The sequence below is a fragment of the Neopelma chrysocephalum genome, unplaced genomic scaffold, assembly GCF_003984885.1.
Source record: "Neopelma chrysocephalum unplaced genomic scaffold, ASM398488v2 Primary Assembly neopelma1_45, whole genome shotgun sequence".
Lineage (NCBI taxonomy): Eukaryota > Metazoa > Chordata > Aves > Passeriformes > Pipridae > Neopelma > Neopelma chrysocephalum.
This window is the reverse complement of record NW_020897704.1, coordinates 685,410-707,666: the sequence shown is the minus strand read 5'-3', so window position 1 is coordinate 707,666 and position 22,257 is coordinate 685,410. Positions and strand designations below refer to the sequence as shown.

At 38.3% G+C, this 22,257-nt stretch overlaps 1 protein-coding gene across 2 annotated transcripts in view; it reads right to left on the bottom strand.

Annotated features, from left to right (window-relative positions):
• Positions 1–22,257, bottom strand: part of KCND2 (potassium voltage-gated channel subfamily D member 2) — a 275,632-nt gene that overhangs the window by 252,280 nt on the left and 1,095 nt on the right. The window contains exons 1-2 of one of the 2 annotated variants that reach the window (XM_027679114.1): positions 21,867–22,204; positions 19,542–20,715 (exon numbers count right to left, since the gene is read on the bottom strand). In XM_027679114.1, the coding sequence (XP_027534915.1) occupies positions 19,542–20,656 (1,115 nt within the window). In that variant the 5' untranslated portion in view covers positions 20,657–20,715; positions 21,867–22,204. Of the gene's footprint in view, positions 1–19,541; positions 20,716–21,866; positions 22,205–22,257 lie in introns of those variants that run through there. The other variant, XM_027679115.1, reaches the window with a different exon arrangement.

Genomic DNA, 22,257 nt, shown 5'->3' with positions numbered 1-22,257 from the left:
GTGTTGCCTCAATCTGGATCTGAATGCTATGTCTGAACTTCAGAATAAAGCACATTTTTCTCTCTTAAGTTCAGACAGACCCACACACATACAGAGGGGAAAAAAAGCTACGTGTTGTTGTCATCAAGAGTGCAAAGTACTGAGAAGCCACAGTGGATCTTGTGTGTATCTTTGCGTGCAGTTTCAGGACAAGACTCCCACCGAGAACAAAAGACGCACAGAATGAATGTCAGAAATGTTCATACTTTATGGAACCAGTATTTCGCATTGGGAATCTAAAAATAGAGAAAAAATATCTCTTTTAGAAAAAAAAAGGAAAAAGACCTAAAGGAAAAAAAAAATGAAAGGAAAAAAATGAAAGAAAAAAGAGGAGAAAGATTTATTCTTTAGTAACATCTGAATGTTACTACAAAATAGCAAAACTCAGATACTCTTTATGATTTAAGACATCTACCTTTCAGTAGCTAGCACACTAAATTGCTAATTGTTCACAAAACCATCTAAAAGGTATCTCTTGGTTACACATGTACTGGTAAAGGAGAACTGGCACCATAAAATACTAAATCCCACAAGTTTTTCGCTTCTCTGTCACATCTCAGTGCATTTAATATCCTTCTGTCATATTATTTACGACTTCACAAAGAAACCAGTTATTTCCCATTATCTCTTCAATAAATAAGTAAAGCAGAGCATGCTGCAGCACTACAGTTCGTTAATGAGATGCCTACAAAATCGTCACGGTGCCTAGTCTCAGAAGCTTGCACAGCATCTAACTGTTAGAGTTCACCTCATCCCTGAAGAGCAATTGCATCTTTTATACATTGATATGTTCAAACCTGACAGCTAAGACACACATTTTGGAGTGGATTACATAAAGTAAGTAAACCTTTCCATGACACATTTAACATTTAAAAAAACGAAAAATTCTACAAGTGTTTTCAGTTTTCATCAACTTTTCCACCAGTCATCATAAGAGTGATAGGAAAGTCAGGTAAAAACCTTTACCTTGGATTTCATTTGGGTGGGAGAAATTTGACACTCCAGCTCCATTGGAATAGGATTAATATATAGAAATGTTACATTATATACTGTAAGACATAACTAAAATCCTGATCTAAAGCCTGTTGAAGAAAATGCTTTGCCTCCAAACCCAAATGCTGGTAGAAATTAACTTTTCCACCCATTTACCTATATTGCTGCTTAATAAATAATGCACAGGTGAAAAATGTTTCTTTTTTACTGGATCAATAAGACTGTCACAAATGAAAAGAAACCAGCATTAAATAACTTCTACATTTAAAAAGACAAAATGTTTTTAAATATAGCAAGTACAATGCTTCCTGTAGTTTCTCGTGGCCTTTTTTATCATAAGACATAGTGTTCAAAATACATATTTCTTTAGTTTTATTCGCTGTAGTTTCTCTTATTTAATTTCACTAGTTTGCAGTACAGTTTCAAAATATTCCTGCGCATCTCTTTTCTCCTAGAAATATTTTATGTATTGGAATAAAATTTCAGCTGTATTATTAAATGTACTATCAAGCACAGAAGATTTAAATTATGTGAGTTTTCTATGTTTTTCCTCTTTTTATTCAATTAGCAGAAAAGTATTTACCTGAGACTCTTTAAAGACATGTACAGAGGCTACTGTAATATAACCATAATGGCCTCAAGAGAACACGGCTACACAGATTTTTCTGAGGTCACTTGTCCAATATATTCTCAGCCCTTTCTCCTGAGCAAGTTGTTGTCATTCTGTTTGAGTGGACAATGTCATTAGGGAAAAGCATCTTGGGGAAAGGAGCTTGAAAATGGAATAAGGAACAGTTAAACTGCATTAGATCTTCACACAGAGGAGGACCCCCAAATCTGAAGGGGGGACGGGGGAGAATGAAGAAAAGTAATTCATAGCTCTGACATCATGACGAGTTCATTCTGTTGTCCTGGAATGGGATTCAAGTAGAAAGTGAAGACACTTTTGGTGTACGCATGTAGGTTTTTGCATGTGAGTAAGTGTTGAAGTTCCCACTGTAGCAATTGAGTCTAGAGAGAGATTTAGCTCACCTGAAAGCAGCCACATATATTTGAGCATCTCACCTACGCTAATATTTAGACACTCCTAAATTCAGTTGTCTTCTTCAAGTATGTGATTCAAGAGGAACAGAGAAAAATCAGTATTATTTATATATGAGATAAGGAAAAACAAATTTCTCAGGCAGAAAAGGAAATCAGACATCAGATGATTGATAACACTCCTGGAAGAGTAAATGTCATGAAACAAACTTTTTTAGTCAACAACACATATCAGGCAATAAAGATAAAGAGACCTGTTATTCACAGAACTCACACATGCCACATGATTACTGTTTAATAAGTCAATTCCTTCCAATAAACAGTTGTGAATATGCATAAAGTCACTCATGCAGTGCATCCATGCCAACAAAGCTGCAATATTCTCTTAAATGGAATAAAACCCAAGAATATAATCTAGTCTCTCTCAGTCCTTCTTACAGGATTTTCAGAGTACACGCGTTCATATCTTATATCAGAAAAAAAATCACTGCAAGTTTATCTGTTTTTCATTAAACAAATTATTTAGCTAATGGTCATCACATATCAGAGGAACCTAAGGAAGTGTGATGATCACTAGGAGTGATGGGTTTTAATGCAGAAAGGCAAGCAAGCACAGAAGTCCTTTTAATAACCACTGCGCTGCTGACAAGTATGGGTCCTAGCTAGCCATTCATTTTAACTGATGGTTTCACAGATTCTTCTTAGGGAACTCTTTATGCCGATTTCATATATAGAATCACAGGCTGGAAAAGACCACTAAGATCATTGAGTCCAACTGTAAACCCAGCACTGCCACGTTCACCACTAAACCACATCCCCAAGTGCCACAACTACAAGTCTTTAACTAACTCCAGGGACAGTGACACAACCACTTCTCTGGGCAGTCTATTCCAACGCTTGACAGCCCTTTTTTAATTTTTTAACATCCCATATAAACAGCCCCTAGCACAGCTGTTTCATCTCATCCTGTCATTTGTTACCTGGGAGAAGTGGCCAGCCTCCACTTGGCTACAACCTCCTTTCAAGTAATTGTAGAGAGCGACAATGTCTCCATCAAGTCCCCTTTACTTCAAGCTAAACAATCCCAGCTCCTTCAGCTGTTCCTCACATGATTTACTCTCCAGACCCTTCATCAGCTTTTTTGCCCTTCTGGACACACTCCAGCACCTCAATGTCTTTCTTGCAGTGAGGGGCCCAGAACTGGACACAGTGCAGCCTCACCAGTGCCAAGTACAATATATGACTTTATCATAATATAGTTAGCAGGACAATCCCAACGTATAGGCAGATGTCTTCAAATGTCCTTTATGCCAACAGAATAACAAGGAGATACAATATATGGCACATTTTTCACTGACTATTTCAGTAAACAGATCAACCAACAGATAAAACCTCTATTGCTCTAAATAGCACTGTTATACCGGTCCAAAATTAGATACATCAGGCTCTGGTTGTCATGTTCTCTGATGATATTAGTGTGTGATATGCTTTCAAGGTTGCCTGAAAGCTTCTGTGAGTTAACAAGACTTTGATATACTAAGGAAAAAAATGCCAACTTGTTCCCCTTTTAGCTGTAGGAAGCTCTGAGCAAATTCCCTACTCCAATGTTGATTACGAACAATTTCTGTGAAATACTTGGGGAGGGATCCCATGTATGACTCAACATCCATGTTAGCAGAGGAGACAGCTGTATCATTTGCTTCCCATTAGGAGTTTCCTCTTGATAAACTGTGGACAGATAAACCTCTTACATCAGAAGTTGGACTGTATTATCTTACTGTTTTTGTGATGATGAAACTATGCTGCAAAAAATATAATTAAACTCTATCCTTTGTTTTTTCCACCCTATCTCTGTATAAGGTACTGAGAGCAACACATGTATTGAAGGAATCCCTGTTAACACTTCCATGGATTTTGCATTAAATTCTTAAGAGTTTGAGATAATTCAAGAAAGTAATTTTTGAGCTGGTCAATATCTTGCTAGAGTTTTTTATACAAAAGCTTGATGCAAAGTGCTCTCAGGTGAAGTCCAAGTCTCTAGCCCATTTCCATGGGCTCTGGAGCAAGTGAATGCCACTAAAATCTGCAAGGCATTCAGGTACTCCCAGGTGCTGCAGCATTTATTCACCTTACATTGAAATACTTGTTAAGTATTTTGAAACTGACAAAAGTTCTCATCACCCAGTAGATTGTGACCTTTGATTATATAAATAGCTGAACAAAGTAAGAGCCATAAGAACTATCTGTGAGTTTAAAGCATCTGTTTTCCTATTTGCACAGTATTCAAGCTCTATGATATTCTTGGAGCCTCTGAACCTTTGGTACTTAAGCATGGCTCTATTGTATCCATTGTCCACAGAACTTTAAAAGTATCTAGGAAAAAAAGTATAAAAGTTTATTTCCCTAATCTAAGTCTGATCCAATGCACAGTTACATCATTTCCATTACCTGAGAACATGAGAGGGTGAGATGAATGAGATGAATTAGTATAAAACTAATGGCCTATCACTGGCCAGGAGCAAATGACATGGGTAGGACATAAGCAAAGGCAAGAATACAGTGATACTTCACCTGTTTTAACCTTCAGCAATCTGCCACTTAAGAACTTCCCAAGGCAGAAGTTGTATCTTTTTTATTTGATATGCACTGGTGGATATTTTGCCATTAATTTTTCTAATTGTTTTTTAAGTCAAAAAAGAACATATCAGTAATGTCTGGATCACGGCCTTTCACCATTAGATGAAATTGTGCTCTTATAGCATTGTTTCTTTAAAATATTCTCCATTCCACACATGTATGAAAAGTCAAAATTGCTTTGAACTGAAATCCCAAAAGCAATTAAAATCAAACAAGTCAAATGTGCCATTTTGAGTTTTTGTTCTATATTTCTAAAAGAAAATTAATAAAGAGCAAGTGGTTCTCTTTTTGGGAACAGGAAATTCATAAATTATATTTTCCAACTACATTTTGCATTTATCAAAGTCTCACATAAGAAAAAAGTTCAAAAGTTCAAAGATTCTTGAAGGCATTTTCTATTACCTCACATTGCTAGAGCTCTCGATGTTTCATTGTGAAACTTTTAGAAAAAATATGAGGTTTCTTTGGGAAAAAGTTCTAGATATTTAATTGAACATATTCAACTTACCTTGATATTATATTAGAATCATAGAATGTTTTGGGTTAGAAGGGACCTTAAAGACCATCTAATTTCAACCCCATGCCATCATGGGCAGGGACACATTTCACTAGACCAGGTTGCTCAAAGCCGCATCCACCTTGGCCTTGAAAACTTCCCGAGACGGGGCATCCACAACTTCTCTGCACAACCTGCTCCAGTGCCTCACAGTAACAAATTTCTTTGGGGAGTGGGTCGCACTCCTTTTGATGCATCCCAGGACACAGTTGGCTTTCTGGGCTGTGAGCATACACTGTTGGCTCATGTCCAGCTTTTCATCCATGAGAACACCCAATTCCCCCTTCAAATCCATTTCTGGCCAATCTGGAGATAAGGATGTCATGTGAGACCATGCAGAAGGCCTTACAGAAGTCTAGGTAGATGACACTGGTCAGTCTTCCCTTGTCAACCATTGTAGTCACTCCATTATGAAAGGCCATCTGACTGGTCAGACACAATCTGCCTCTAGTAAAGTCATGATGGCTGTCTCAAATGACTACCTTGAATGTGCCTTAACATTGCTTCCATGAGAATCTGCTCTATGATCTTCCTAGCCACAGAGGTGAAGCTCACCAGTATGTGGTTCATTGGATCTTCCTTTCTCCTCTTTTTAAAATTAGGAGTGATGTTTCCCTTAGTCTGACTGCAAAAGTTCTTGGCTCTTTTTATAATTCTCTGATCAAATTCAGTAACCAGAATCAGCAAATAAGTCACCAATTCTTATACTATGGTAAAAAAAGCTTGTGAACAGGTATATTTTTCTTCCATCACACACACCACAAACCTGCTGTAGAGAACCTGACTAGAAGAACACTGTATGCTGGAGAGTTAGTGACACAAATAACAGTGAAATTAAGCAAGCATAACAGACCTGTGCTGAATGTCCATTCCAAACTTCAGACTGTGCTTTGTTGCACAAATATCTCATATGCAGGATAAACATGACCAGATCATTGTAACAGAGGAGTCTGCAGGCAACTCAGTACCGGTGATTATGCCACCTGTATGAGCTTGCCTTCATCTAAAAGTGCAGCAAGAAGTTCTCATGAGAATATCCTTTATGAATAGAGTGATTTTATTTCCAAAAAAGAAAATAAACTAAAAAAAAATATGTATGTATATAAAAATTATGCAACATAACAAAGGACCAAAAAGAAAGATCTTCTCTGCATGCACAGGACTGATACAGAATGCTGGTGGAAAAATCCATCCAATCCATCCAAAGCTATCTGAGTGCATGTGTCCCAGCATCTGAAAGGATGTAAGATTTACTAGCTATCTATATTCCTCTTTATCTTATTAAAATATCTATTTGATTAAGTCATTTGTTGTTTTGCCATTCTTGCCAAGATTCAGAAAGAGTCCTGGACCTTCACTCTCTCATTCTCACCATTCCACCCTGGCACAGACCATTAGCCACTATCAGGCTGCTCTCTTACAGGACTAGCAATTCAGCTTTCAACACTGTCTTTTATCTATTTCTCTCTAGCAAACTAGTTAGGTAAAACAATTTCTCTGCAGATTTGTTTTATAGGTTCCCACTCTCAATTTTTTTTAAGACATTGGAAAAGGGCTTGGTTTAGATACATTAAAAATATTACCTCAAATGTCAGAAATATGCAAAGAAACTTGTCTGTGTACCAGGACTTGTTCCAAGGACAACTTAGAAGTAAGCAAGAAGCTTAAGAAAGAGCTTCTTTCCCATCAATATCATCACTCTTCAAGCTTTTAAAAAGCACTTGCTTGAACAGCAAACAGGAAGAGTCCTATTTTTAAAAAATAGAATGAATCAAAATTAATTACCCAAAATTATTAAATAACCACTGTTTCCCCTCAAAGGAGAAGCAAACTTTCTGTAGTTGCGCAAGATATAACTTGCTCTAGAACTTGATTGGGAGTTTATGATAAAGCGATAAAGCTGGCCAGTTGAGGGGAAAAAAAGAGGAATATTATTTCTTCTGCAGTTCATTCATCTCTTTCCTCAAAATATGTCACTTAATATGATACTTAATGCATAAACAAACAAAATATCATGAAATCTATTTCCCACTTGTATAGAACCATACTAGCTGGCAAATTTGAGATCTGCTACTCTGGAAAAGCAGATCACAAAGACAAACTAAAATGAGTTAAACCAAATTATTGTTGATAACAGGATTTCACACCAAATTACAGAATTTCATCACCAGAGAGATTGAATGATTTACAGAGAAGTGAATGAAGTTGAGAAGGAAAATGACAAAGACATAAACTCTGAAGCAGTTTTGTCCATAATCCCCTGTCATGGCCGTCAAGCTTCTGTAATGCTCCAGTTTGGAAGCAGTTTTAAAGAAAATGGTATTTTTTAAATTTAATTAAATATGAAAATGACTACTGCAGTGAGTGTGCCTGCTCTAATTTGTTTTAGTGTGTCTCTAAAATTTTCACTCTGCTTCACAGCTACGCATTGGCAATGCCTAACTGCAGTCTAGGGCTCTGATGCCTCCTGGAAGACACTAGAACAATGGCATGGGGAAATACGTCTGACACATCTTCATTGGAACTCTTTAACAATTGACGGTGGAGAAACAGCTAACAAGACCACCACGTGACATGGTCTTTAGGTTTCCCAGTCAGAAGAACAGGGATAGTTTAGAACCCTTTGAAGTCAAGGTATTCAAGCTCTCCATATCTTAATTCAAGAGCACTGATATTTGAAGAATGACTTCTTTCCTGAAGAAAATTACAGTTGATTCTTACTTAAATTTTCTTTCAATTTTCTAGAGGCTTCTTCTAAGCCAGCAGAAACATTAAAACTTCTTTTCTTTCTAAATTTAAAATTTTTGTTGTATTTTTTGGAAAAGGTCAAAAAATTGTCAAAAGCACTGATGTGGCCTTGAGAGTTACACAAAACAAGAATATTTTGAGTTTAAATGTAGCGGACACATCACCTTTTTGATAAAGTGGGAATTGTCATCAAATGTCAAGCATGTACTCTGCTATGATCTTTGAACGGAATACGTTATGGGCCTTTCACAGTTATGTAATTGGGAAAAAAGAGACTAGTCCAAACCAGCTACCGATGGAGGTTGGGATTTATATCATCCATTTTGACTTCGTATTTAAAATCTTCACTAATTATAATAAATTTCATTTATACTCAGTGCAGAGAAAGGAGCACATCCAGATGCCTGTTTCTCTTCATTACCTCCTAAGTGAGACAAGGATGACTAGTTCAGAAGGATTTAACTTTTGGAGGAGTAAGTTAAGGCTTATAAATACCTCCCAGAGATAGTAAGCAACTGGCGGAGAAATAAGTTGGAATTCCACCTCCAGATTCTTCTATAATAATTCTATTGTACAGTATGTCCTACTTGTCTTCTTTAAAATAGTTGTATGTCCTGATTGTCTTTTTTAAAAATCACACTCCTGAGATACAATCTCTAAATTCTGTAGCTATATCGTTCCACACAAACATAGGGACTGGGAAAAGAATGGTACACAGACAACATGAAAGGCTTATTTAAAGAAAATTTTCTGCTGCATTTGGATTTGTTTGTTTTGAAAACGAAGGAACCTCTGAGTATAGTTAGTGAGCTAGAAAACAGGTATCAGAAAGTATAGTAAAGCAGAAGAAACAGCACTGAGACTAAAGAGACGAACCAATCTATTTTCAGCCTTTTGATATGAGTATCTTTCAAATCCACTTATGTGGATCCAAATCCACATTTCAAATCATTTTCCTGTCCAGTATTCCACATCATCTGGCACTTTGCTCTGTATTTACCTAATTCTTTGCAAAGATGTAGCAAGGAGTGCACACTAAATGTGGTGACTACACAGAGTAATAGGGAAAGCTCAGATACCTTCTGGAAAAGTGTTCTAAGACCCAAAACCTCTTTCCTATTGCATGGCCAAACCCACTGTAAATCCACTCCATGGATCACTGCCTGAGAGACATCATGCTGTACTCATGGGCTCAGGGCAGACACTTACTAGAAGGCAGTTGTATCCAAAGGGATTTGGGCAGTTCACTCCAGGCCCTCTTTTCTAGAGACCTGAAACAAAACAGATTCCTATCTTCCTCTCCCACAACTAGGTTTTTATCTTACATGTGTGCACTGCTGCCCAAAGCTGTCTGTATTTTAAAATCAATGGTTGCGTGTACCAGACGCAACTAGTCAGCATCATCTGTGGTCTGCAGCTGTGCCTGTCCCCAGAGGAGGAAAGAGGCTGTCATAGTTCTGCTCAGATGGCAAGAGCCTGAACCATGCTGAAGGGCTGACCAGCTTGACCAGCAACATTGCTTTTCCCATGGATGATTTAATGCATTAAATTTCAAAAGTTTGGGCCTTCAAAGGAAAGAAACTGTAGGCTAATGGAATGAAAATGGTTGCAGTCTTTCAGCAGCTACTATTTCTGCAAGGAACTGACTGAGACTGGATGAAGGGAGAGAGGTAACAGAAGTAAAACATGGTCTAAGAAGGACAGCACGGATATCACGTATTACCTGGGGTTTTTTTGGAAGGAGCTTCCTTTATAATATTTACCTCTAAAACTCAGCACCTTTCAACACATACGACCGGTTGATTACTGTGTTCCCAAGTAAATCATAAAATTTAAGCTTCCCTTTCACATGGAAAATAACTAATACTTAGCATGTCAAATCATTAAGCCAGTCTGAGCATAGATTTACTCTACATTATCTGTCTGTGAGAAAGCTTCAATTTGTACTCTTTCAAGGTTTCCATCCAGGTGCTAAAACAGTAAATGCTACCTAAATTCTCAAACCCCGTAGAGTTTACAATATTCAAAGTTTCTTTTTATATAAATACATATCAAATAAACACAAGAAACAGCTTCACCTATAACTCTTGTTAGATGTTTGAGAATAGGTGTGCTTACTCTGTTTGTCCAGCTCTCCTGTCTCTAGTACTTCATATCCATGTCTCAACTTGGATTTGATTGTAAACAAATGCATCAATAAAAAAGCCAACCAAACAGCTTAGAAAATCTAAAAAGGTTAATTTCTGTAAGTGATACAAGATACTGTGGTATTTAAATTACAAAGTCGCTGTTAAAAAGAGTTGTTACTAAAGATTTTTGATACTGCTGTGTCTTCAATAGAAAGACCACAATTCTTAACCCACTATTTACCAAAAATAAAGTGATTAGGTACCCTAAACCAAACAAGTATATTGTCTCTTCACAATCAGATTTTGAAGGCATCTTCAATCTCCTTGTTTTCATTCCTCTGTGGGAAGCAGGAGAGTTGGGGACCAGCATGTTGCAGCTGTAATGCATCACGCCAAAGAGCATCAATTTTGTTCCTAAGCAACTCTGCACAGTGCAGTAGTTGCTGTCCATAGCTGATAAGGATGCTCAGGGAATTGCTAACTGGCTGCAAGTGAAAGAGTTTAAAGTTGAAGAAACTGAAAGTAAAGCCACTAAGATAGTAATAAAACTCCTCTTTTGGGTTATAAAAGAAATGGGGATATAAACAGTAACAACAATGAAAAGTTAAGGATCCCACTCACGTCACATGTGCTGTCATACAAAAACCTCTTTTGGTTCATCTTACTGAAAGAAGTAATAAGCTAGGAAGCAACAGACATTTTCAAACTGTAAGCTATTACACATTCTTAAATTACTTCCTTTACAACCTCATAGTCTGACTCTCAGCCATTTACAAGAATGCCTGGATGGCCAAGCTTGCAAGTGATAACTTGAAAGACTGTTCCCTGTGTATCAGCCAAAACACTTTGAGAATCTGCCAGTACAATTCATAAAAAAACCATGTCTCTGGATACCCACTTGAAAAAAGTTGAGGTTTGGCCTCAAAATATTTTTTCCAAAATAATAATTAATCAAAGCATGGTAATGTATTATCAAAAAATTAGGCCATTATAGGTACCATTAGGGAGGTTCACAGTTAATTCTTAATCCAAAGTGATTTAAAACTGTGGTGAAATATACTTACTTTATTTTAATTTATCAAAGCACTCAGAGTAATTAAATAAATTCCTAGAAGTTTACACTGCCTGTTATATCACAAGAAGTTTTAGCTAAGGATACTGAGACTTCAGTGATCAAAGAGCTAAATTTATTTATACAGATACATATTTTATAACATTTTTATTTTAATATTCATATTATATTAGATCATATTTAAAAATTATAAAAGTGTTCTTAATATTGGGAGTCCTGCTTCATATGTTATTTTTTGATATGAAGATTTAGTGCAAGTGGTAGTAAGTACAAAGCTGAGCTAGACACCATCTGGTTAAGAAGCAACTCACAAATCACAATGCCTTGTCAAAGAGAAAGAACTGTGATACAAGATGCTTACCTCAAGAAATAATTGTTTTTACAAAGAATCAGGAAAAAGCAGGGAAATGTGCTTTAAATATGCTTCATTTAGGAACACAGATTAGGTAAAAATCAACTAGCAGAGCAATAGACTGTGCTTACAAAGCTCATATTACTGCACAAAAAGAAAATCCAAATGCAGGCAAAGTATTCTCAAATCTCCTACATAAGTCTATAAACAATATACATTAATAAGTCAGATAGACACAAAATAAAAATGTTTGCCAGCTCACCAGAGAAGGGGATGAATTTGCAGTGGTTAAAATTGAGAATTATGGTTTGCCTTTTCTTACCACACATCGGCATCTTAACAAATTTACTCTGTATAAGCTAAATATGAGACCCATTGAAACCAATAAGCCCTCAGATTGCACGTTTCTTTCAAAAATGGAATCACCTACCTGACACGATTTAATAATTTTGCACCCAGTTTCTAAAAACTTTTTAATTAATTTAACAATATCTGCATGTCATAGCTTCCATTTCTTACATATCTTTGCATCCTGAACTCTTGGTTTGAAAACCACAGAGACAGAAAATTAGGATTAAAAAATATATCCCTCTTTCAGTTACCCTTCTTTTTTTTTCTTGAATTACTCATTTCTCTTTCCTAAGTATACCGTATACATGACACTTTTATCTTCTTTCTACACTATGTGAAAATAGGGCATACTGTATTTTAACAAGACCTGAACGCTAATAGGATCCATTTGAGTCTGATAGGAACATTTGACTCTGACTCTTGGACATACCCAAAGTCTGCAGACAGTGTTCTGTACTGTTCCTGAGAGTTATTCCTGTGCACATAAGACTATGTCTTCTACAGTGACTAGATACCTAAGCACCTAAGCCTCTTTTGAGAATTCAAGTTGAGTGCCTATCTGCATCTTCAGATACCTAAATGCCTTTAAAAAATCTTCCTTGCAATGTTTGGCTCCTATAAACAAATAAACATAGAGGATCTTCATGTCTGTAAGACTTGACTTCACCGTTAAGCCAACCAGATCAAAGAAACCAGTAACAACAGATGAAACTGAAATAACAGGGATGAAATACAAAATACTTTTCCCAAATATTTTAAATGTGACAAATTTTACTTTTTTCATATTAGTAACATTTTTGTAGCTTTTTTGGCAACCTCATATTTTCTGTAACTGTGCAAGATCAAACTGTAATTTACACAGTAAAGTACATTTACACTGTAGTTCGAAATGCTTTCACCTTCAGGATGGAAACCTGCAGATAAGTAGGGAACAATACTGCACTGTGGAATAAAAGAAAGGAAACTGCTTTTCTAAATACACAAAATATACAATTGCTTATATTAATTACATCTTTGTATCTTAATATTTAGATAGATAGCAGTCTTTCATTATTTTGTTAGCTTTTGTCAATGCACTTAATGCTAGAATCTGAACTGATGATAGTAGGAACTCTGTACTGATAACTGGGTACATTAAGATAGATCTTCTAATAATGCATAAGCTGTGTCTTTGCTGCTGTGACTAAAGGAGTATAATCTCATTTGAATTATAATAGAGCTGAAAGCTGTTGGATTTTATTTTTTTTATGTATTGATAACATGACCTTCATATATGTTCATGTTTAAATCTGAGCCTTCATACATCACATACCTAAGTAAATATTTGTATCCAGTATGTCTCTACAGAACACACTTATACCTGTTGCACATCAGGTGCTCTAGTAAAAAGCAGTATTTTTTATTTCATCTCAACTCACATGTATTTAAGTCTATGCTGTGGAAATACTGCAAATTTCTTGTGTACTTTGGTGAAAATGGATTTTTTTTTCATCAAAACAAACCTGCACCATTTCTACTTAATAAGGGGCTTATAAATATTACCAGAGGCACAGGAAGATCAAAATCATATGCTTCAGAAAAAAATATGTAAGAAATAGCAGTAGAAATTATGCAACTAATTGTGATAAGGTTTGAAGCCCAAGCATTGTCATTATTATTGTTCCAGAAAAGGTAGCATAGGGCTATCATTTCAAAAACCCTTCCTCCACTGCATAAACAAGTCAGAAAGAAAAAAAAAAAAGATGTTTTAAAGACTATGTCTTCTACGAAAACCTGTGCTCCTATCTATTGCCCGATAAGTGATAGGTACAGAAATATACAGAATCTTTTCCATCACTCTGTCAGCTCTGTTGTCAGGTAACTGATGAAACCTGTTAAGGTTGAGTCTAAACTTTTTTTCTGTATTTCTAATTTAATAGAAAACAGAAAATACTCCTTCTTTGGAACAACCTACCTACTTAACCCCTGCTGAACCAGATTATTGTCTCATTAGCTTACCGTGATGCAAATTATGAACTTCTGCCAATGGACTATAATAGCATAAAAATCAAGTAAAAGGAGTAGTTCATTAGACTTTCTTTCAAATGTCTGAAAAGTTAGTTGTCACCCTGAAGTTGCAAGATGTTCTCAACTTGTTTTGAATAATTATTTCTGTAGTATTTGTATGTTCCCATGTTCAGAAATACAGTTTCCATTACCAGATTTTTTTTGCACAGTAGCAAAATAATACAGTATTCTAATACGGTATTCATAGATTTATATGGCTTTTATATTGCAAATTTTTCTTCTTAGATAGAGGCACAATGATGTGAGTCATGTACAGATTGCCATCACTCAGTTTGAACTTCTTAGGCTTGATCACTTAAAGATTTTACTAAAATCACGGTATTCACTGATGATTAGTTGAATGATAGGTCCCAATTAATAGATCAAGCACCAGTAATAATTATTCTCTGAGATGATTTTTTCTGCTGTACTAAGCCTATTTCTTTGCTATATCCTGACCCACACCAATCTAATTATTCTTATCACACAGTAACAACAAGAAAACAAAATTCCATCTGTTTCTACCAAAGGAGCAAATATATCAGATTCTGAGAAGAAAGATTTTTTTGTTAAGCATCACCTTCATGCTCTTCATAACTGAACTAAGGAAATTCATGCTTAAGAAAAATGAGTGAAATAAGCTAACTCCTTTTCCTGTAAGAGATCTTTAGGATTTTTTTGAACACAAAAGCTGGTCCCCAGTGGAACTAAATAAGAATACGACTCCGTTCTCTGTCAAGCCAACAACAGCCAAATGCAGTTTGAGTAATCTTTTTATTAGAGAACAAATAATTTTTTTTTTTACTGCCATCAAAATGACCTTTAGCATTACAGATTCCCCCTGGAGCCCTTTCTGAATATCTAGCAATGTGCTTTGAAGGTAATCACACTACACTTTGCCCCTCATCTGTTATATAGCATTCTAACTATTCAGGCGAAATGTCTCTGCTGTGAAGAGAAAATAGATTGAGACATCAAACACATTTGTAGAATAGAAAATTCAGTAGGTTGCGTATAAGAAGACAAAAATAGAAAAATTATATTTGAAACAGAGTTAAAAATATCAAACAAAAATGAATGAATGAGCCAACTCAAAATACAGAAATAATATTCCAACTTTGCTAATTCTTTGTAATATTCACCATAAGAGTATATCTAAACTTTTAATGAAATTGTTCACAAAACAAAGATTTTGAATTTTGTGCTCTATTGTCAGATTTTATTGAACTCATTTTTTAATATAAGTTCTGAAGAGACGGATTATTTCAAACTAGAATGCAGAGACCATAAGGAACTAAAGGCACTCACAATGGCACAATGGTGAGAAAAGGAAAACAACATAATGTGTGGCATTTCAGAAAAAGGTGATGATGTGGAAATTTTGTGATGCTCATAAGGAAAAAATCTATCAAACAAAGGTCAGGACAAAAAACATGTTCTGAGAAAAGTTCAGGTCAAATGAATGAAAATGATGATGAATGAAAGATTTGATCTAGTGGTGAAGGATGAATGAGGAATCTGGAACAAGGAGCAGAAGCAGAAGCAGAAAAAATGAAGCCAGAGGAGTCCTTATTAAGAATGCTAACCTTGTTGTGAAGATGGAAGGAAAGGTGCCAAGCCAGTAGACAAACCCCAAACAGGAAAACTACAGAAAGTGGTAGTTTGAAAAAAAAATGGAGAAAAGAAATAGATAGAACATATCTGTAGCGATGCAAAAAGAACTGAAAAGGAGTGAAGATGGGAAAGAACAGAATGTGCAGGAAAAGGAAATTGCCCTGTTCCCCTGTTCACTGTTTGAGACTTTCTGTTGTCACATCTAGTCATCTGTTTGATTATAAGTCTTAGGGAATTTGATACATCTTAGGTGGGATTCCTCATACATTATGGGCTATATTAACAAATAAGAAAAACAACTAGTTGCTTTATCTCTGCTGGAAGATACATCTCTAGTTTATACAATCAAAGCAAATAAATGGGTTGTGTTTAGGCTTCCCTTCATAAAGTATTGTCCTCATCTACAGACCATTGTGTGACTTGACAAAGCTACCTAACGTAAAGCCTGTAAATATAGAATTTCAATATAGCAGTGAGATTGCTTTAGAACTAGTCACAGAAGAGCACTATGTTCTTTATTTAAAATATAATATCTTTATAAAACACACACTACAGCTCTGACTGACTTGGGAACAAACATTACCCTTACACCACCAAAACTTTACCAGCTATTCCAGCTCATTTGTTGGCTACTGACAGGGCAGAAGGAAAGTTATTAGATTATCATGTAATAAGGTGACAGCAGAAGGTGCCATAACTGTCATTATGGGTGTAGATGTTCACAAGCCCCCATGGAAGTCTGCCAGTCCCAATTCAACAGACTTGAACTTTTTTCTCTGCAAAGTTTTACACTATCTTGATTCTTCCCCTAACTTCTATGCTTTTCATTGTTATCTTGAATCTCCATAAAATGCTTTGTGACCTCTTTCAATTTTATTCTCTTTTCCTCTCTTGTTTGTACTTTACTTTTGCTTTTGCTACAATTAATCCTGATAAAACACTAGTTTGAAATTTAAAATCAGACAGCTCAGTTTCTGGCAGAATGCATGCTGTTATTCTAGAGTCATCTTTCTCTCTCTTCTCTCTCTCTGTCTTTATTCTTTCCTCACTTTCTCTCTTCCTTTCCTTCTTTCTTCCCTTTCTTTCATTCCTTTTTCATTTATTTCATATAACATCTCTATGTACATGTATTACTCGAGCCGAGCAGTCAAGAGCAGTTAATAGCTGGGATATCCTCGGAGGCAAAAAAGTAGTAATATTTGAAGTCACTAGCACTCTGAAGAGGAAAATGCAATCTATGTTTTTTAAGGACACTTTAATTGCTCAGCAATCATGCAGAACTGAGAAATAAGGCTCTGCTTCCAAGGTAGTAACTCCCCAAATTGCAAATTTGGCTTACTCAACACCCTTGCTATCTAGCAAATTATGAGAACGACACCAGGACTCAAAAACTCAACTTCATGGTAATCTATTATTTACTATTAGCTTTCATGTATTTTTGTAAGATTTCACATAACCTCTGTGCTACTGTCATTTAAAACATAAAGACTTCATCCAGTTTTCTTCCTAAAAGAGAAAAGTTGTTCCTATCAAGTCCATTTATATACCCCTGATTCAGCTAAAACCAAAGTTGAAAAACAGTTCTGTATTAGTGGAGGCAATAAGCTCCAGCACAGAGCAAAGGTAGCAGTATTAATTACAGTCAGTTTTCACTGACCCTTGATGCTTTTCCTTGTAACTTCCCTCTCCTTTTGTGTAATTATTCCATCAACTAAAAAGCCTTCAGAGCTTTTATTATGCTAATTTTATTTAAATTATTCATATATATTTATCATTTATACCTAAACTTTACATGGTTATTATGATGTTATTTAAAGGACATCATCTAGATAATGCACTGATTAAAGATTTCATAGCAGTTGGTGATGTCTCTCATATCTGAACTTCTGAGGGTGAGACTTTGGATCTCTGTACAACCTACTTACAACTTTCTCTGTGCAAAATACCTTGAAAAAGGATTTAAGCATGAGTGGATTCTTCTTAAAACTTTTTAAAACCCTTAGAACCAAATATTGTGTGGTTGGGTACTTGAAAATAGGTTCTTAGGCTCTATTCAAAGAGATTTTAAATCATGTTCAAATCTCATCAGTACTTCTGAAGATTTTAATTAGAGTAATACCTCAAAACCTGGAACAACAGAATAATACTCATATGTATGTGTGTCAAAAAAACAAACAAATCATATTAATGCCAAATAGATACCCTACTTGCATCATGATCAGTTGCAAACTGGGCACAAACAAAGAAAAGATTATGTTCAGTACCATGGACAAGTACTTTACACATTGTCCATAACAGTGGAAACAATCTACTCTGAAAATACCTTTTATTACAAAAAACCACAGACCAGCTTCTGTTCTTTCATAATAAGATTATACATTCTAAATATCAGTAAATTTTTCAGATCTACTTTCTTGAAATGCTCACAGTTCTAATTAAAAATATATGGCAAAAAATATCAGCATCAGAAAATACAGGACTGTGGAACTAGTTAGCATGTGTAACTTCCCATTTGCCACTATCAGAAGAAAATGAAAACAAAAAAAACCTCAGGAATATAAAAAGCAGATTAAAATCCCCAAAGCTCTTGTCACTCCTTTTTAGCATAACTTGCCCTTACAAGAAGTATGAAATATTTACAATGCACTATATTTATCTTCATTTGTTATATCACGCTGAAGATAAAAGCCTTGCATAAAAAATGGTGGCATAAGACAGTCCCTTTATCTTTTTCAATATTTTGTATGTGCGTTTCCCAACTAAATTACAATTGCACATAATAAATCAACTTTTTCCTAATAGTTTAATAATGCACTTTCATTTTGTTAAATTTAAGAGTTATACATGTTTCATAATTCTCAACTGCCCCAACAAAATGTGGCAAAATGCTAATAAAATGATGGGCTTTGCCTGCATGGAAGTGAAAAGTTTGTCATTTACTATATGCAATTATTAAATAACTAGATAGTTTCAAAGGAAGCAAGAAATTTCAGTTTCATAGATGATGCTATACAGCTCAAAATTAAGAACAGGGAAAAAATTGTCATCTCAAATTAATCAACTTTCTAAGTGCCTGTTATAATTACAGACAAATCCATTTTATAACTTGGTGCACAGAATCAGCTGATACAATCAGACTCTGGTATGAGACTTCATAAAATAATACTATCTCTCCTCTTCCCATTAAACTGCATTGGATTCTAATGTCAACAATGACCCTTTTTAACCCCTAACTCTCTGAAAGAATTTATACTGCCATCAGAATTATGTTTAAAGACACATGCTTGATCTGTCATATGCCTTACACTTCTTCAGATCATTTTCCAGAGTCTGTCACCAGTCAGTGTAGCATACTTGTCACTTAAAAGTTGCAGGTCCATGAAAATCAAAGGAAATGTGTTCAGTGCTTTACATACAATGAGGAATGGGAAGATAAGTTATAATTCTTATGAAAACAAATCACTTTGTAATACTGAACTCAATATCCAAGTCTACATCAATACATCACTTCAAACAAAATGGCAGATCCACATACTGATCAAATTAAATGCTTGCACTTGAGTACTCCTTATAATTATTATTACTTTAGCAACACTGCATCAAGTCCTACCAGCAAATACATTAAAACACATTGATAATTCACAAGTATTCATAAAGTATTCCAATTACACTGTCCAAGACCAAAGAGTTTCAAGATTTTTTTTTTGCTTTGTTTTGTTGCTTGCTTTTTCAATTTTTCTGCAGTTTTGGGGCTCAGGTTATTTTAATTTCAGCAATGCTGTTAACTCCTTTACATGGAGTTAGTTACCTGGAAAGAAGTGGGAAGTTGCATTCATAAAGTTCTGTAATAAAAACTTACCCTCGTATTTTTTTCTATCAACATCTTTTTAAATTGAGTATTTTCCGTTTGTGCCAATACACTTGTTGAAATGTTGGCTGTAACCAAACACCAGCTGCACTTACCCCAGTGTTGTCATGGTGACAATGGTGTACCAGAAGGCTGCAGGAATGCTGGTGAACTTGCTGGCTGATGAACCTTTCTCTGCATAGTACATGACTGTGGCAAAGATGATGATGGCCATAGTGAGTGAGAAGAGGAGGAAGCCTAACTCCGAGGCACAACTTTTCAGGGTATACCCCAGGATGCGCAGACCCTGAGAGTGGCGGGAAAACTTAAAGATCCTGAAGACACGAAAGACTCTTAATGTCACAAAAGCCCCACTGACATCCTCGTTATCTGTCATAACCAAGCCAATGTAATATGGCATGATGGCCACCACATCAATGATACTCATGACACTGCGCACAAATTTGTAGCGACTAGGGGCTGCCAGCAGACGTAGGAGATATTCAACGGTGAAGATCATGACACAGGCAGTATCCAGACAGAAGAAAGCCACTGCATATCGCTCTCCACAGGGCAGCTCTTTGATGCGACCCGGGCTTACCCCACAGGGCACTGTCTCCACCACATTGGCAATAACAGAGACAGCAATGAAGAAACCAGTGACATAGTAGAAGACCAGAGCCAGTGTACTAGTGTGGGGGTTTTCAAAGGCCCGCCACATCCTCTGACGAGCTGTCATTGACGGTAGGGAGCTCTCAGCTACATGATCCTGATCGGCATCATCCTGCAGGCGCTCAGCATTCTCACGTCGGCGATCCTTGTACTCCTCGTAACAGCAGTCACCAATGATCTCAGGGATGATACCAAAGAAGGCCAGCTCCTCATCATAAGCTGAGATGCACTCCTGGCGGGGATAATGAAGCTTTCCGGTACGGTAGAAGTTGAGAATGTGGCGGAAAATGTCAGGGTCCCGATCAAAAAAGTACTGCTGTGTCTCAGGGTGGTAGAAGAAGTCCCGCTCTGAACTGCCCAACAGAGTGTCAGGGTAGCGCTCCAAGGTGTCCAGCCACGTCTGGAACTGGATGCCACTCACATTTAGCACAATCAGAGAATCCTGGCTTCGCTTTCTCTCCTGCCGTGGAGCAGCTGGCATGGGACCACTGGCCACTGGCATCCATCCTATGGCTGCTGCCCTGGCAAAGGGTAACCAAGCTGCTACTCCTGCTGCCATGGTTCCAAACACCTATTACAGCTAAGGGAGTCAATCTAGAGACAGTTCTGGTCCAGCCACTAAAATAGAGAGGGAAAAGAAAAATACTAATGCTCACACATTTTTGAGGCAAGTGAATTTCTGAACACTGTTGTGATTTTCAGTGTTCACCAAAAACCTGTTTGCTTCCTTTTCGTTTCCTCCCATATTTCACCCCAGAATATGCTTTCCAGGCGCTGGGCAGACAATTAGAGCAATAAATGAGGGCACTTGGAAATCCATGTGTTCAAAGTAGATACTCTAACGGCTAGATCCTTTGGATACAAGGTCTCCATGCGAGGCCCCTGGACGGAAGCAAGGGTCCTCAAGGCACTAGACCCTGGAGCTGGCTAGTAGATCTGGTGCAGCTGTGCAGCCACCTGAAAGGAGATTTTCTTCCACGCGCGATGCAGCCGATCCCTCCGCCCCTCCTCCGCTCGCTCCCCGCCCGCCGCTGGAGCGGGGCCGCGGCAACCAGCGGAGCCCTTCCCGGGTGGGCTGCAGCGGGGCGCCGCCGCCGCCGCTCGCCGTGGCGGGGCGGAGGGGATGGGCCGGGAGGGCCGCCCCCCTTCCCAGCGGCAGCCTTGGAGCAGCGACAGGATGAATTCTCTCCCTGACCTTTATCGCCGCCCCGGGGACTCCTCCAGACTCCGGCCAGGGGCCAGGGGAGCCGGCGGGGCAGGGGGAGGAGCTCCGGGCGGCAGCATTAAACTTTAAGGCAAGTTTTCTGTGCAGGAAATGCTTTGAAGGGCAGAGGGATGCCGGGGATGGGGCGCCGGCAGCGGGGAGCGCCCCACAGAGTGGGAGCGGGCGGAGTGGGGCTCTTCCCCGGACGGGGCATCGGGGCCGGGCAGAGCCCCAGCGGTCGTGGCGGGGATAGGAGCGGGAGCTTTGGAGGCGACCGCAGAAGGTGGAGTGCACGGGGCATCCCCGGGAGCACCCGAGCGGGCGGCGAAAGGCGAAGCCGGGGGAGGTTGGCCGTGGAGTGGGAGCGGGGCAGGGTCTCCCTGGCGGCGGGGGAGGCCGGGGAGGCCGGGGGGCCGCGGAGGCGGGTGCGGAGCAGAGGCGCGCGGTGCCGTAGCGGTCGGCGGTGGATCGTGCCCCCCTTCGTTCCCCCACCTCCTTCCTCTCGCCCATTCCCCTCGGCTCAGCTCTAGCATCCCTCCGGACGTGCCCAGCCTGCGGCACCTACCTGTGAAAGTCTGGCGAGAGCGCTCAGTTGCATAGAGACTTTTGGAAATACGGGCTCTGCTGCTAGATCTCCGCGCCCCGCCGGGAACGGCGAGGAAGTAGTTGCTCCTGAGAAAGCTTGATCGCATCCAAAGGGACATCGATAATAAGGCTTTCCCCCACCCCCACCCCCCTCCGCCACCGCCGAGCGCCAAGCAACAAGTTCAAGGGGTGGGTGGGGGGAAAAAACAACGTAATCGCGCCTGGCAGCTCGGCGGAGCACGTCCTTGCGGGGCGCGGATCCTGCGGCGCGGGGCCGTTGTCAGGCGCGGCTGCGGCTGCGGCCGCTGCCCCTGCCCTGCCGCGGGGCTGCCGCGGGCTGCGGGCGGCGGCGGCGAGGCCCTGGCGCGGCC